The following is a 13,896-nucleotide window of genomic DNA, read 5'->3' as shown; positions in this document are numbered from 1 at the left end:
TCCAAGTAAGTGGGTATAGGATTGCAGCATAAAGGAAAACTATGGGAAATATGGTTGTTATTCGCTTGTCAGTTTTATTTCAAAAAAATCATGAAGAAATACAAGAAACTTGAAATAACAACAGTATTCCCTCATTAATGAAGTTTGTTTTGCCTTTGTATATATCAGTTATTGTCAGCATATAGTGTTTTGAAGCTTTGTGTCCTGTACTATTTTATCAGATTTTTTCAAAAGGATTTCCGAGTCCCTGCAAGTTAAAAATCTGGGAGTCTCTTATTTATGAACATAAAGCATGAACCAGACTTCCACCACCCCACAACTATTTGAACTAAAATATTTGTGGTGGGGAGCAATAAAGTGCACCTAACATGGTTTAAACATATTTAAACAAATTGAAAGCTTTGCTTGGGAATTGTTTTTATTGGAATACTTGTCAATTTAAGACATTACAACTCTTAAGCATATACTTCCTGACATTGTTTAGACATTAAGCAAAAAACAAAGAGCTGTGTCCTACAATGTCCTTTGACCAACAAAATGGCATCTGCCAGTGGAATGGATTCCTTCTCCCCCTTCAGTCCCTTGCACATGCCCCAAATCTGCTCTGGAGTGTTGGGGGACTCTCCAGAGCAGAGTTGGGGGGGCTGTAAGGGAAGGAGGAGAAAGGATGGATGTCACTTCGAGGCACTAAATGCTGTTAACATAGTAATTTTAGCACGCACAAAGAATTCTATATATGCATGCATGCTTCCCAGGGATAAGCATCTGAAAAAAGTTAATTATAATTTTTAAACTGACAGATCTGATTGGTGTTGTATCCATTAATTATTTTACTAATTAATTTTATGAAACAATGCATTTTTAGACATTTTCCATAGGACAGTATAACAGTGGAACATTTTCCACTTCACATCGCTGCCTAGCAGTACCTTCAAACTGCTGTATTTTCAACTTGAGAAGAAAAACAAAAACTGCTGCATCATCATACATTCTTATAGGATTGTGTTTATTGTTTTAGGCCCATGTATCCAACAGAGGAGGTAGAAGAAGAAGCAATAACAGAAGATGATGCTGAACTGACTCTTAATAAAGTAGAAGAAATAATTGCGGTAGGTATATGTAATTTCCTGTTGACTTACTACTATTGCTAAATGAGAAGGAAACACCTGTGTTTAACAGTGAAATCCTGTATGTGTTTACTCAGAAGTAAACCTTATCAAATGTAATGTTGTTTACTTCCAAGTAAGTGGGTATAGAATTGCAGCATAAATGTAATAGCGGGAATAAGATGAAATAATAGTTTTGTCCACTGGCCCCAATGCCCCGTCTATTTGAAAGGGCTGTGTGTGCTCTTGTGCCTCAGAATGCAACATTGTGTAGCAGCCATATCGGGGGTCAGACTAAGTAGCCTCATGCAGTCTCATGCTTCATGTTCTTGCTGAGCTCTTGCTCTCTGAAATATATGTTTGTAAGCTGACGAGACGCAGGAATCTCTTAACTTGTCAACAAAGGCTAAGGTCATAGTGATATGTATATCATGTTCTCTGCTGTTCTCTGCTTATCATGGCTACCCTATAACCCATTTCTTGTATTACAAACAATGGTGCTAGGAGAGGAAATGCTGAATACTGCAAACCCACACAGAAAGGGGCGGGGGAGATTTTGCATATGTGTCATAATGTCTATGAAAACAATGTGCTGATGTAAATTGCGGCTTTTGGCTCTTTGGAAGTTATTCCAGCCATAAAGCCCGCGCGTTAAATAAAGAAAAACTCTTTTTCCTTCACTCCGTGGTCTCTCTGACTCTGAGTTCTGCAATAATTGAACTATCTTGAATTAAGATACCTGTGTAGTGATACTGAGAATGTGGCTGACTAGTGTGAACATCTTGTTGATGTAAATGGGTTAAGTGTCATTGCATTGCCACATAGAAAACCAATTAGGCCTTGCTACACATGGAACAGAATGAAGTGGTACAGTTCTGAGGTGGTAGAATGGATTGTACCACATGAGCTATCACATTTTTAAACATTCCCACATTTAAAAAAAAATTCCCCACAAATAAAAACCAGGTAAGTGCACTGGGCTGGGCTAGAACATTTCTCCCCAACATGCTAGGTTTTTATTTAGCAGGAAGCTTTTCTTTTTTCCAAACATAAGGGAGCCCTGAGAAGTGTGATTCTTTCCGCCCCCTTTTCCCCAATCTGAACTGATACAGTCCACTCTTCAGCTGGTTCACCCATAACACTAAATCATGGTTTATTTAAACCATGGTTTATTGTCCCACCCAGGGTTTGTGTGGCAGTTGATCGAACAAACCATGGTTTGTTTTCTCAGTCCCAGGGCTATTTGTTTCCCTCCTCCTTTGCCTTCTCCGTCCTTATATCCCAAATTCCTTTGCGGCACTGCAGTACTGGCATGTAAAGAGACTGGGTCTTATTTTTATGTATTTATTTGATTTGTACCCCTCCTCTCTACCAAAAAATGGCACTCAAGGTGGCGTATAGGTACAATTAAAATTAAAACAATACATTAAAATACAATAGAAACGTAACAGTTACAGAATAAAAAATAAACCATAGCACCCAACCCAACAGACCCACTAACGGGCCAAAGGCCCTCTTGAATAAAGTGGTCTTTGCCTGCTGGTGGAAGGACAGCACAGAGGGAGTAAACCTAGCCTCTTTTAGGAGGGAGTTCCACAGTCTGGGAGCAGCCACCAAAAAAGGTCCTCTCTTGGGTCACCACCAAATGCGCCTCTGAAGGCCGCAGTCTGGAAAGAAGGGCCTGTCTGGAAGATCTTAAGAACCAGGCAGGCTCGTATGGGAGAAGGCAGACTTTCAGGTAGCCAGGTCCCAAGCTTTATAGGCCTTTATAGGTCATAACCAGCACTTGGAATTTAGCCTAGAAACCAGTAGCCAGTGAAGCTGCTGTAACAAGGGAGTCACATGCTGTCTGTAACCAGCCCCCGTCAATAGTCTGGCAGCAGCATTCTGGAACAGCTGAAGTTTCTGAACAGTTTTCAAAGGCAGCCCCATGTAGAGCATGTTACGGTAGTCTAGACAGGATGCAACTAAGGCATGTGTGGCCATGGCCAGATTAGACATCTCTAGGTGCAGTTGGCACACTAACTTCAGCTGTGCAAACAGGCTCCTGGTCACCACTGAGACCTGGGCATCCAGGTTCAGGGCCGAATCCAAGAGTACACCCAAACTGTGAGCCTGAGTCTTCAGTGGGAATGTAACCCCATCTAGCACAGGTTGAATCCCTAATCCCTGATCTGCTTTTTGACTGGCCAAAAGTACCTCTGTCTTGTCCGGATTAAGTTTTCATTTGTTTGCCCTCATCCAACATCAGGCACTGCTTTAGAACCAGAACAGCTTCCTTGGATTTAGATGGAAAGGAGAGATAGAGTTAGGTATAATCAGCATACTGGTGGCACCAAACCCCAAAACTCTGGACAGTTTCTCCCAGCGGTTTCATGCATAGGTTAAATAGCATGGGGGAATAGATGGAACCCTGAGGGACACCTCAAGCCAAGAGCCATGGCATCGAACAGACAACCCCCAGCCCTGCCTTCTGAGATCACCCTTCCAAGAAGGAATAACTGTGCCTCCCAGTCCCACCTCAGACTGATGCCTGAGAAGGATACCATGGCTGATGGTTTCTAAAGCTGCTGACGGGTCCAGCAGAACTAAGAGGGACACACTCCCCCTGTCCAGTTCCCAGCATAAATCATTCTCCAAGGGTGACCAAAGCAGTTTCTGTCCCATCTGGCATGAAGCCAGGTTGAAATGGATCTAGATAATCCATTTCATCCAGAAATCCCTGGAACTGAAAAGCCACTGCACACTTCAGCTCCCTGCCCAAGAGCAGAATATTAGAGACTAGCCAGAAATTATCCAGTACAATGGGGTTCTGGGAGGATTTTTTTTTTTTTAACAAAGGTGTTACCACTGCCTCCTTTAGGCAAGACGGAACCACACCTTGCTGTAAATAGGCATTCACCGCTGCCCTTACCCACTCAGCCAGTCCCCCCACCCCTCGCCTCTCCAAGGATCCTGTCCACATTCTCAAGCTGTACAGATTGAAAAGTATCCATTTTAACTGGATAAGTAGTAAAGTTACATCTATTGGACCTCTGTCAACTGTGGTATCCAAATCGGCATGGATGCAATTGATTTTTTCTCCAAAGTGTTGTGCAAATTGGTCACAGCAGGCTATTGAGTAGTCCACCTTCTTGTCTTGTGGGCCAGATCATAACAGGCCTTTGACCACCTGAAAAATCTCCACTGGACAACTCTGAGCAGATGGAATGGTGGCAGAAAAGTAACACTTTTTGACTACTCTTGCCCGCTGCCTCTATAGCCTAGCGTAACAACCCATGAACAACCAACGATTCTGGGTTCAGACATATCAACCCATGGTTTAAACAACCCATGGTTCACAACCCAGCAACAAACCATAGGTTCTCTTCATGGGTTGTTCATGGTTATCAACACATAGTTAACCCGTAGTTCTGGGCTCATGCATAACGACAACCCATAATTCTACAAACCATGGTTTGTCATTATGTGCAAACCAGGTCTTCCGCTTTCTCCTGCTGCAAGTGTAGACCAGACCTTAACCACAGTCAATTGGACTGGACAGTACGGTCCAATTAACTTCAAACTGTCTTTTGCTTAGGCACCTTTTATCTTAGCAAAGGAAAATGTTACCTATATGATCGTGGAAAAAAAACCTCATCTAAATTGCTGCACATATAAGGGCAGTATACTAGAACATTTGCTCTGTACATTAGCAGTCCAGACCATCCATGGTCACGTGGCCAAATGTTGGTATATAAAATGAAAATCATTTCTGATAGAGCTGGCAGCAATTCCTGTTAATGCAGCAGCAATTTACCAGCTGTCAGACTCATAGGGATTGCTGCCAGCTGTATCTATGATTACGTAGTTCCCGTGTTACGTTATCCATGCAAATGCATGTTTAGAGGGTAGCCAGGATTGCTCACAGATGACTTGCATGAACTGGCCACAGGTGGTATTTCAATGCAAGGAAGGGCAAAGCTGTTGTGGTAAGGATTGCTAAAGGCGTGAAGCTCACAAAAAGCTCTGTGGATAGTATATCGCACTGTGTCAGAACATAATACCATGCTTCAGTTTACTTTGGCAAAGGTTGTGGAATCATTCAGAAAACCATTTTTAAACCACAGTCTTGTATGTCTTGCTAAATAATATTTTATATGTTTTTAAGGAAGAAGAGACAGACAGTGAGGAAAACTACATTGACCTGAACGTTTTAAAGGCACAAACTTACAAATCAGTAAGTGTTTTACTCCTCAGCTAGCATTGAACACTGGATCTAAAGGTGCTTTTTTTGTGGCAAGTGAAAGGCATTTCTGCTCACGCAAGGTGTCTCCCCTTCTTCTGTAGCTGTCTGTACAGCTTCCCACGCTGTTCTGGAGGGTGCCTGATCCCTCAAGCAATTGTGTGGGTGGGTTTGTGGAGAGGGATGCAAGGAGCTGTGGTAGGGAAAAGTTGATGGAGAGAGCCTCGTTGCATGAGTGAGTTCCACTCAGTGTATTCTTGGATGCAACCAAACATTTTCCTGTTTTAAACCAATATGCCGTTAATTTTACAAAACAACTGTAGTGGATGTGAACCATATCATAAGTTAAAATACCAACTGAAGTTCAATTTAACTAACTTTAGAATTGTTGAATGCTTAATGAATTAACCCTGTAGTCTTCTCTTAAAAAAAAAAAAGGCATCAAGAATGCATTATTTATTTATTACATTTCTATACCGCCCAATAGCCAAAGCTCTCTGGGCAGTTTACAAAAATTAAAACATCTAAAAATACAATATAAAGATTTTAAAAGCCAATTCCATAAAAACACACACGAACAGAACAACATACAAGAACATATATCTAAAACAACTTCAACGAGCAATCTCAAAGCAGACAACCATAGCCATATGCCATTCCAGGATCAATGAAAACTTACCATATGCTGCCAATGCCTGGGAGAAGAGAAAGGTCTTAGCCTGGCACTGAAAAGATAGTAATGTTGGCGCCAGGTGGGCCTCGTGAGAGAGATCATTTGGGGGCCACCACCGAGAAGGCCCTCTCCCTTGTTGCCGTCTTCCAAGCTTCCTGTGGAGTAGGCAGCCAGAGGAGGGCCTTAGATGTTGAGCATAGTGTACGGGTAGGTTTGTGTCAGGAGAGGCGCTTTGTCAGGTATTGTGGTCCCAAGCCGCGTAAAGCTTTATATGTTAAAACCAGCACCTTGAAGCGGGCTTGGAAACATACAGGCAGCCTCATATATTCTGACCTTCTGGTCCCCGTTATCAATCTAGCTGCCACATTTTGCACAAGCTACAGCTTCTGAACCATCTTCAAAGGCAGCCCCGTGTAGATTGCATTGCAGTAATCTAACTTTGAGATTACCAGAGCATAGACAACTGAAGCCAGGTTATCCCTGTCCAGATAGGGGCATAGCTGGGCCACCAACCAAAGTTGGTAGAAGGCACTCCATGCCACTGAGGCCACCTGAGCCTCAGGTGACAAAGATGGTTCCAGGAGGACCCCTAAGCTATGGACCTGCTCCTTCAGGGGGGGTGCACCCCTATCCAGAGCAGGTTGAACACCCTCCATCCGGTCAGCAGAACCACCCACCAACAGCATCTCAGTCTTGTCTGGATTGAGCTTCAGTTTATTAGCCCTCATCCAGTCCATTGTCTCAGCCAGGCACTGATTCAGCACCTCCGCAGCCTCACCTGAAGAAGATGAAAAGGAGAAATACAGCTGCATGTCATCAGCGTACTGATGACAACGCACTCCAAAACTCCAGATGACCACAGCATGGGGGACAAAACTGACCCCTGTGGAACCCCAAATTGGAGAATCCATGGGCTGAGCAGTGTTCACCAAGCACCACCTTCTGGAGCCGACCCTCCAAGTAGGAGCGAACCCACTGCAATGCAGTGCCTCCCACTCCCAGCTCAGACAATCGTTCCAGAAGGATACCATAGTCTCTGGTATTGAAAGCCACCGAGAAGTCAAAGAGAATCAACAAAGTCACACTCCCCCTTCTCTCTCCTGAGATAGGTCATCATACAGGGCGACCAAGGCTGTTTCCGTGCCAAAACCCTGCCTGAACTCCCGACTGTAATGGGGGTCTCATCGGTCTCATCCAAGAGTGTCTGGAGCTGGTTGGCAACCACCAGTTCAAGAACCTTGCCCAGGAAAGGAACATTTGCCACTGGCCTAAAATTACTAAGATTTTCCAGGTCCAGGGAGTGTTTTTTCAGAAGTGGTCTCACTACCGCTTCTTTGAGGCAGCCTGGGACCACTCTCTCTTGCAAGGAGGTATTAATCACCTCCCTGGCCCAGTCAGCTGTTCCTTCCCTGCCAGATTTTACTCCTTTTTTATACTAACTTTCCTACAAATCAGATTTTTCATATACTGATGATCCCTGGCATTATCTTTCCTATTACTTTACTAGTTTGGTAAAGCGATAGGAAAGATAATGCCAGGGATTTTGCCATGTTAATTATTTGTAGATCAGAGAGCTTCGGCTATTGGGCGGTATAGAAATGAAATGAAATGAAATAAATGAAATGAAATAAATAAATCTTTTCCTTACAAGAAGTTGCAAAGTAGCAATGATACTGCAGTTAGTCTGCCTTCCATTTGCACTGGCATGTATCCTTGTAATGCTGCAATCCTGTCATCTTTAAGGACGCCATAGTAATAGAACTGTTAGCACACCTCGCCTTCAGCGTTTGCATAGAATTAGTATAAGGAATGTGTGTTCCTCATGGGACTACTGTGCATCATAATTTGAACATTTGCTAATATGTTTAATATAAATTTCTTGCTAGGACGTGATTGAATCAAAACAAGAAGAGATTTTAGAATCCACAGTAGATGCAGCTGAGTGGAACCTTGAAGTTGAACGGGTCCTTCCTCAGTTGAAAGTTACAATCAGAACTGATAACAAGGTGGGTAAGGACTTGCCTATACTGCTGTGCCGCTACTAATTCAGTAAGCCTACTTCATGAAACAACCTACCTTTAATGTGTGCATGAATGTGTATATTTTTAAGGCCCAGATTGTAATCAACAGATTAAAAAGTACTTTGAGCAGGCATTCCAAATCTGCTGAATTCAAACTCCCAGTTGCCTTTTCTTCTGCAAAATATCACAGTTAAATATGAAGTGTGATTAAAGCTACTTGACTGATAACAGCACTTAAAAATAGATTAGCATCTACAAATAACGGACTTGTGCTACAGCATAAACATGTTTGCTGTTTTTAAACTTAAGGATCTTTTTTAATGCAGTGCAGATGTAAAAGCAAATAGATGTTAAGTGGTATTAAGAGGAGCACTTGGATTTCTTAAACTTGAGATGTTCAGATCTATGTTGGTTTAGCCAAGTTTGAATAGATCAACTTTTTATGAACAGTTTTATGATTAGAATGGTGTCTTCATATTAGTTAAACTGTTAGACAATTTCCCCTGAGGAAGAACTAGCAGTTCAAGCTAAATGTCTGGTATTAGGCTGGCATCAAATTATTTTTGCACTCCGTGGTTTTTGCCTTCTGCATCTTCTCATTGTGTAGCGAGTCCTGCGGCCCCTGTTTTGCTGTATGTGCTGTTCCTATATGTAGCCTTCCAAACCTCATTTAGATGTTCTTTAGCATTTCTTTTGCTTGATGCATTCTACTACACCCTTTTTCAGCACTACCATGTTTTGGCAGTATTGATCACTCCCTTATATTGCACGTGCGTGCGCGCACACACACACACACACACACACACCTTGCTACTTGTGACTGTACTCTTCTGTTTGTGCTTGCATGGCTTTTGGTGGGTCTCTGCAATGTTCTTGACTCTTCTCTTTCAACACACTTGGTGGCTGTTCTCATTCATGTACATGGGTACAATTACCATTTGATGCTTAATTTACCCTCTTACTCATAATTTTTCACTTCTACAGCTCTGTTTAAATGTATTGCTGATACTTTACTCTGGTTTCTTTCTGTTTTGTTTTCTGCTGAGCATGCTAAAGATGAAGCTCTTCTCAACCAATTCTCCTCCCCCTGTCGCTCCTCTCTAGGATTCTGCTATCTTTCTGATCTGCAAGGTCTTGAAACCTTGGGTTATATTCAGCTGCTTCCCACACATCCAGTGCATTGCTAACTCCAGCTAGCATGTCCCCCGGACAAAATAGCATCCATCAGTGGAATAGATTGCCCTTCCCCCCTGCAGCTAACTGTACCCCCCGAAATCTGCTCTGGCGGCTTGGGAGATCCTCTGATGTGGGGTGCAAGGGGCTGCTGGGGGCCAGCAGATGGGAAAGTTCAGTTGCATGAGCAGTAGCCTGCTCATGCAATGCTGGATATTGGCTGATGAAATGAACTTTCATTTGTTTATTTCCATTGACTCACTTTCTCTGCTAGCTAGAACATTGGATATGTTCCACTTCAGCTGAAAATGACTGGATGAACCAATCTTGTGTAGAACACAATTGTAGAACACATTGGATATGTTCCACACAAGATTGGTTCATCCAGTCATTTTCAGCTGAAGTTTGATCATGTGAACCCATCATGTCTGAAAAGGTCTCCTTTAGGCTACCTGCTATGAGTTAATTTTGTCAAATCTTTTTCCTTTTTTAGATCTCTGGGCACTGATAATTGCAATTTTATGTTCTATAAAGTAAGAATTCTGTCAGTGCTAAACTTGAGCTATAATGTGGTGGTGGTAATGAGTAGAAGTTTTGATTACTTAATAAATACATTCTCACCCTTTTTTTATATACCAGAAGAGAGTGGGGATGGAATCAATATTAGTGCCTAGAGCACTCTGTAATAATTACTTCTGGAACAAGAGTATTCACAAACAGCCAGTTGCAAACACTGTTGCCTCCTATCTATTGTCAGTGATGTTCAGAGTTTATTTTGGAGCACAGATGTGTCCCAGGCTTTTAGATTATATCATTCTAATACAACAGTCTTGAAACATGCCACTTTTTATAGCTATGCTGCAAACTTTCCCAGGCATGATTAGGGAGGTATAAAGTAAATTGCAACTTTGTATTTAAATTATAGGACTGGCGAATCCATGTAGATCAAATGCATCAGCACCAAGATGGAATTGAAACTGCTTTAAAAGATACCAGGGTAAGTCTGCGATATGTGTAGATAATTCAGACAAGGAGGGCTTTTAATGAACTGATGGTAGTTCAGGGAATTCTTATTGGAGAACTTTCTCTGTGTGTGTGTAGTCCCTTTTAAGTGCTTGTGAGTCACTTACTGCCAAATCTCTTGGCATCACTTGGTGTTGGTTATTTGTGACTTTTAAGAGGCAACACAACTCTTTGTTTCCTGCAGCAGGCTTTTGCAAGGTCTGTGGCATCAGCTTTCCCCAGAGCTTCTGGGGAAGACCAAGCAAAACTGCTTCTGCTAGACATCTGGTTTTCTCTGGAGCTAGGCTTTCTCTGCCAGCTGATACTGACTTTATATAGTGGACATTTAGAAAGGCTTCTATAAGGAATTGGGTGTAGGAATCAAGATATTAGAGAAACCTCTGTTTCCAAATGAAGTTCCTTTCTGATCTTGATGTGGCCGTTTTTTCCCTCCAAGAGAAGGGGCTTTTAGCTGGTGAATAGCAAACAATGAGAGCTGTTTAACTATGGGTTACAGCTCTGGGTTGTTTCTTCCCCAACAACCAAGAAATCCCAGTTCACACATCATGCTTAACAATTCAGGTTTAAAAAAAACCTGGGTTGTTGTCACATCCAAATGGGGCCATAGAACAGCTACAACATTCACCATTTTTGTTACAACATTCAGTGTCTGAACTGAACTTCAAAGCAGAACTCAAATTGTACAATTTGTTCAGTGATGATTATTTGACACGTCGGTTGATAAGTAACTGTCAGAAAGTAAATCCTAGTACTAAGAATAGAACATAGATGCCATTTTGTTCTTTAAAAATTCATTCATAACCAGTTGAGAAGAGTTATGAAAGCTTGAGCAAATGTATTAAATAATGATTGGCCTTTGTATTTCTAGTTCTCTAACAGTAACTCCTGCTCTCTTTCAGTGCTGTATAGCAAGGTGATTTTGAAATGGAGAGAATATTGGATCAGAGTTGGATGGTCAAAGAAAAAAAAAACTTAAAAGTGCCACTAGGCATGCCCAAGCTCTTGAGCTTGCCTGAAGTAGTTCTAAGATCCCAGCCAGTCTTCAGTGGTAATTGACTCGTGTAATACTGTTGCAGGGCTATCTTGACAAACTTCATAATGAAATCAGCAGAACTCTGGAAAAGGTTAGCAGTCGAGAAAAGTACATCAACAACCAACTAGAACATTTGGTCCAGGAGTATCGTTCTGCACAGGCACTTTTGAGTGAGGTAACAACTGATGCTCTTTTTTCGCCCCAGAAGTCTTGGTCCACTGCTGGGAGACTGTAGTTGTGCCTCTTGCTGTATTAACTACACATGTTTACTGTTAAACTCAAGCTGTGACTGTTACTCACGTGCTACAAAAGGTATAAACTTAAGACATTTCAATGGCTTTTATTGCATTTAAGCTATAGATCAGATCATCAGAGTCTGACCTCACACTTAGATTACTGTAATGCACTTTATGTGGGGCTCCCCTTGTGATTGGTCTGGGCGCTGCAGCTGGTGCAAGATATGGCAGCCAGGATGCTGAGTGGGGCACCTGACCATGCATGTACTACATTGAAGCAACTGCATTGCCTACCTGTTATTTATTTATTTATTTATTTATTTATTTATTTATTTATTTCTATACCGCCCAATAGCCAAAGCTCTCTGGCTAGGTAGCTGTTAGCTACCTAGACAGATTCAAGATCTTGCTGTTGGCATATAAAACTCTGAACAGTTACCTGCAGGATTGCCTTCCCCGATATAGACCTGTGGGATCTTTAAGATCATTGGAGGAGGCTTTGCTGGTTGTATTGCGATGCCCGGGATCTTGTGGCTACCTAGAACTGGGCCTTCTCTGTGGTGGTGCCCACCTTGTGGAGTGCCCTCTCCCCTGGTATTCAAGAGGCACCAAATCACCCAGGCCTTCCCTGATTGATTGTGCTGCCCAGCCTGTTTGCTAATTACGGTGCTATGAATACTTGTTTTTAATTCTTTTAACAAGTGTTTTATTTTAATGTATTCACTTTCTAAACAACTTAGAGGTTTTTTTAAAATATGGTGAGCGTTATGTAAATGTATTAAATAATGATAAAAAATAATTTAGGGTTACTTGTCTGAAAGAAAACATTTTCACTTTCCATTCTCTTCTCATGGTAAAACAGTTCTCTTTTTTCACAGGCCAAAGAGAAATACCAGCAAGGAAGTGGAGGTGTGACAGAGAGGACTAGAATTCTGTCAGAGGTAGATCTTTTTTTAAATGTTTGTGTGGTGTTGTCAGATTTCAGATAAATGAATGTTTGTGTATGTGTTTTTCCCTCCAACACCTGAAAAATCTTAAAACAACAGTGCTAAGCCAACAAGCATCTAGGAACATAGGAAGCTGCCTTACACGGAGTCAGACTATTGGTCCATGTAGCCCAATATTATCAACACTGACTAGCAGCAGCTCTCCAGGATTTCAGGCAGGAGTTTTTCCTTTCCGAATTTGGGACCTTCTGCATGCAAAGCAGGTCTTCTACCACTGATCTGCGTCCCCTTCCACTTCAATCTGTGCAATTAGATTTTTATATAGCCTCCATACATGTCTGACTGAAAGTAAGCCATTGGGCCAGTTCCCAAATAACTGCAGACTTTGTGGTTTGCAAGTCATGTGTTTTGAAATCCTGAATGGTTTGAGAGTGAAAATTTGGGTTGGATCCAGGATCTGCCTTGTGTTGATGGAAGGGCTCCACTCATGAGAGGTGGTTCCACAAAATTTGGGGGGCTTTCCCCCCTTCATCCCCACCACCATCACTGCCCATCTCACTCAGCATGGTCCCCTGAGCCCCTGTGTAGCATTTTCAGGAGGCTCAAGGGGCTTCTGTGTGGAGGAGAGGGCAAGGAGGTCTGCTTCTATAGCCCAGTTGCACATGCCTAAACTGGATCCAACCCATAAATTGTAGTTCTTCTGTCACTTCCCTCCTTTGAACCAATTCACTAAACTCCCAAGTTAAACAATTTATTTAACTTTTGCTTCTGTAAAGTTGTTCAGGATAAATGAGTTACTGCCTTTACTTTTTAAAGCACTTTCTGTAAGCATTAAAGCTTTATTTTGTATAAGATGATTAATATTAAATGACAACAGTGCATAACTTTGCATGATTAGATGGGCCAGGCAGAGCCACTGAGGAGTCTTTTCACTAGTGCCAAATCAGACTAAATAATGGAACATCTTCCTAATAATCCAGTTTGCATTCTTAATGAACCTGGATGGAAAAGTGAATAAGGATGTATATTTGTTTTGGTGGCACGCCTGTCTAGAAAAAACAAGGGAATGATAGGAATTAAGCCTTTCTTTAACCAGGCTATTGTAAGGATAGCCTATTAAGGCAAAAGGATCCTATTCAAGATCTCAAGTCCATACTTTAAGCCACAGTGTAAAAGCATGGTTTCGTTGACTATCCATACATGTGATTCTGGGGCCCTATCATCACTCCAGGCATGACTTCTTGGACTCTCATATTTTTTTATCTGCTCTTGCCCTAACAAATCTTTTACCATGAAGTGTCATGGAATAGGTGAGGGAAGAGTTTGGCTCTATGTGAAACAAATCCCACCAGGCTGGTGTTCAGTAAGTGTATTGCTATTGCCAGTTATGTATCTTTAAAAATCATACTATATCTTAAGTGACCAACTTGGGATATTGTTAGTATCATTGGTCCTGCTA

General features: G+C 41.9%; 1 protein-coding gene across 2 annotated transcripts in view; it reads left to right on the top strand.

Moving 5' to 3' along the window:
* IFT57 (intraflagellar transport 57) overlaps positions 1-13,896 on the top strand; it is a 36,588-nt gene that overhangs the window by 14,235 nt on the left and 8,457 nt on the right. The window contains exons 4-9 of one of the 2 annotated variants that reach the window (XM_084843325.1): positions 1,019-1,109; positions 5,257-5,325; positions 7,891-8,010; positions 10,124-10,195; positions 11,298-11,429; positions 12,369-12,431. In XM_084843325.1, the coding sequence (XP_084699451.1) occupies positions 1,019-1,109; positions 5,257-5,325; positions 7,891-8,010; positions 10,124-10,195; positions 11,298-11,429; positions 12,369-12,431 (547 nt within the window). The remainder of the gene's footprint in view (positions 1-1,018; positions 1,110-5,256; positions 5,326-7,890; positions 8,011-10,123; positions 10,196-11,297; positions 11,430-12,368; positions 12,432-13,896) is intronic. The other variant, XM_084843326.1, reaches the window with a different exon arrangement.

The sequence above is a fragment of the Heloderma suspectum genome, chromosome 3 (assembly GCF_057233095.1).
Source record: "Heloderma suspectum isolate Gila_16-S chromosome 3, 16-S_ref, whole genome shotgun sequence".
Taxonomy (NCBI): Eukaryota; Metazoa; Chordata; class Lepidosauria; order Squamata; family Helodermatidae; genus Heloderma; species Heloderma suspectum.
This window is presented reverse-complemented; position numbering and strand designations above follow the sequence as displayed.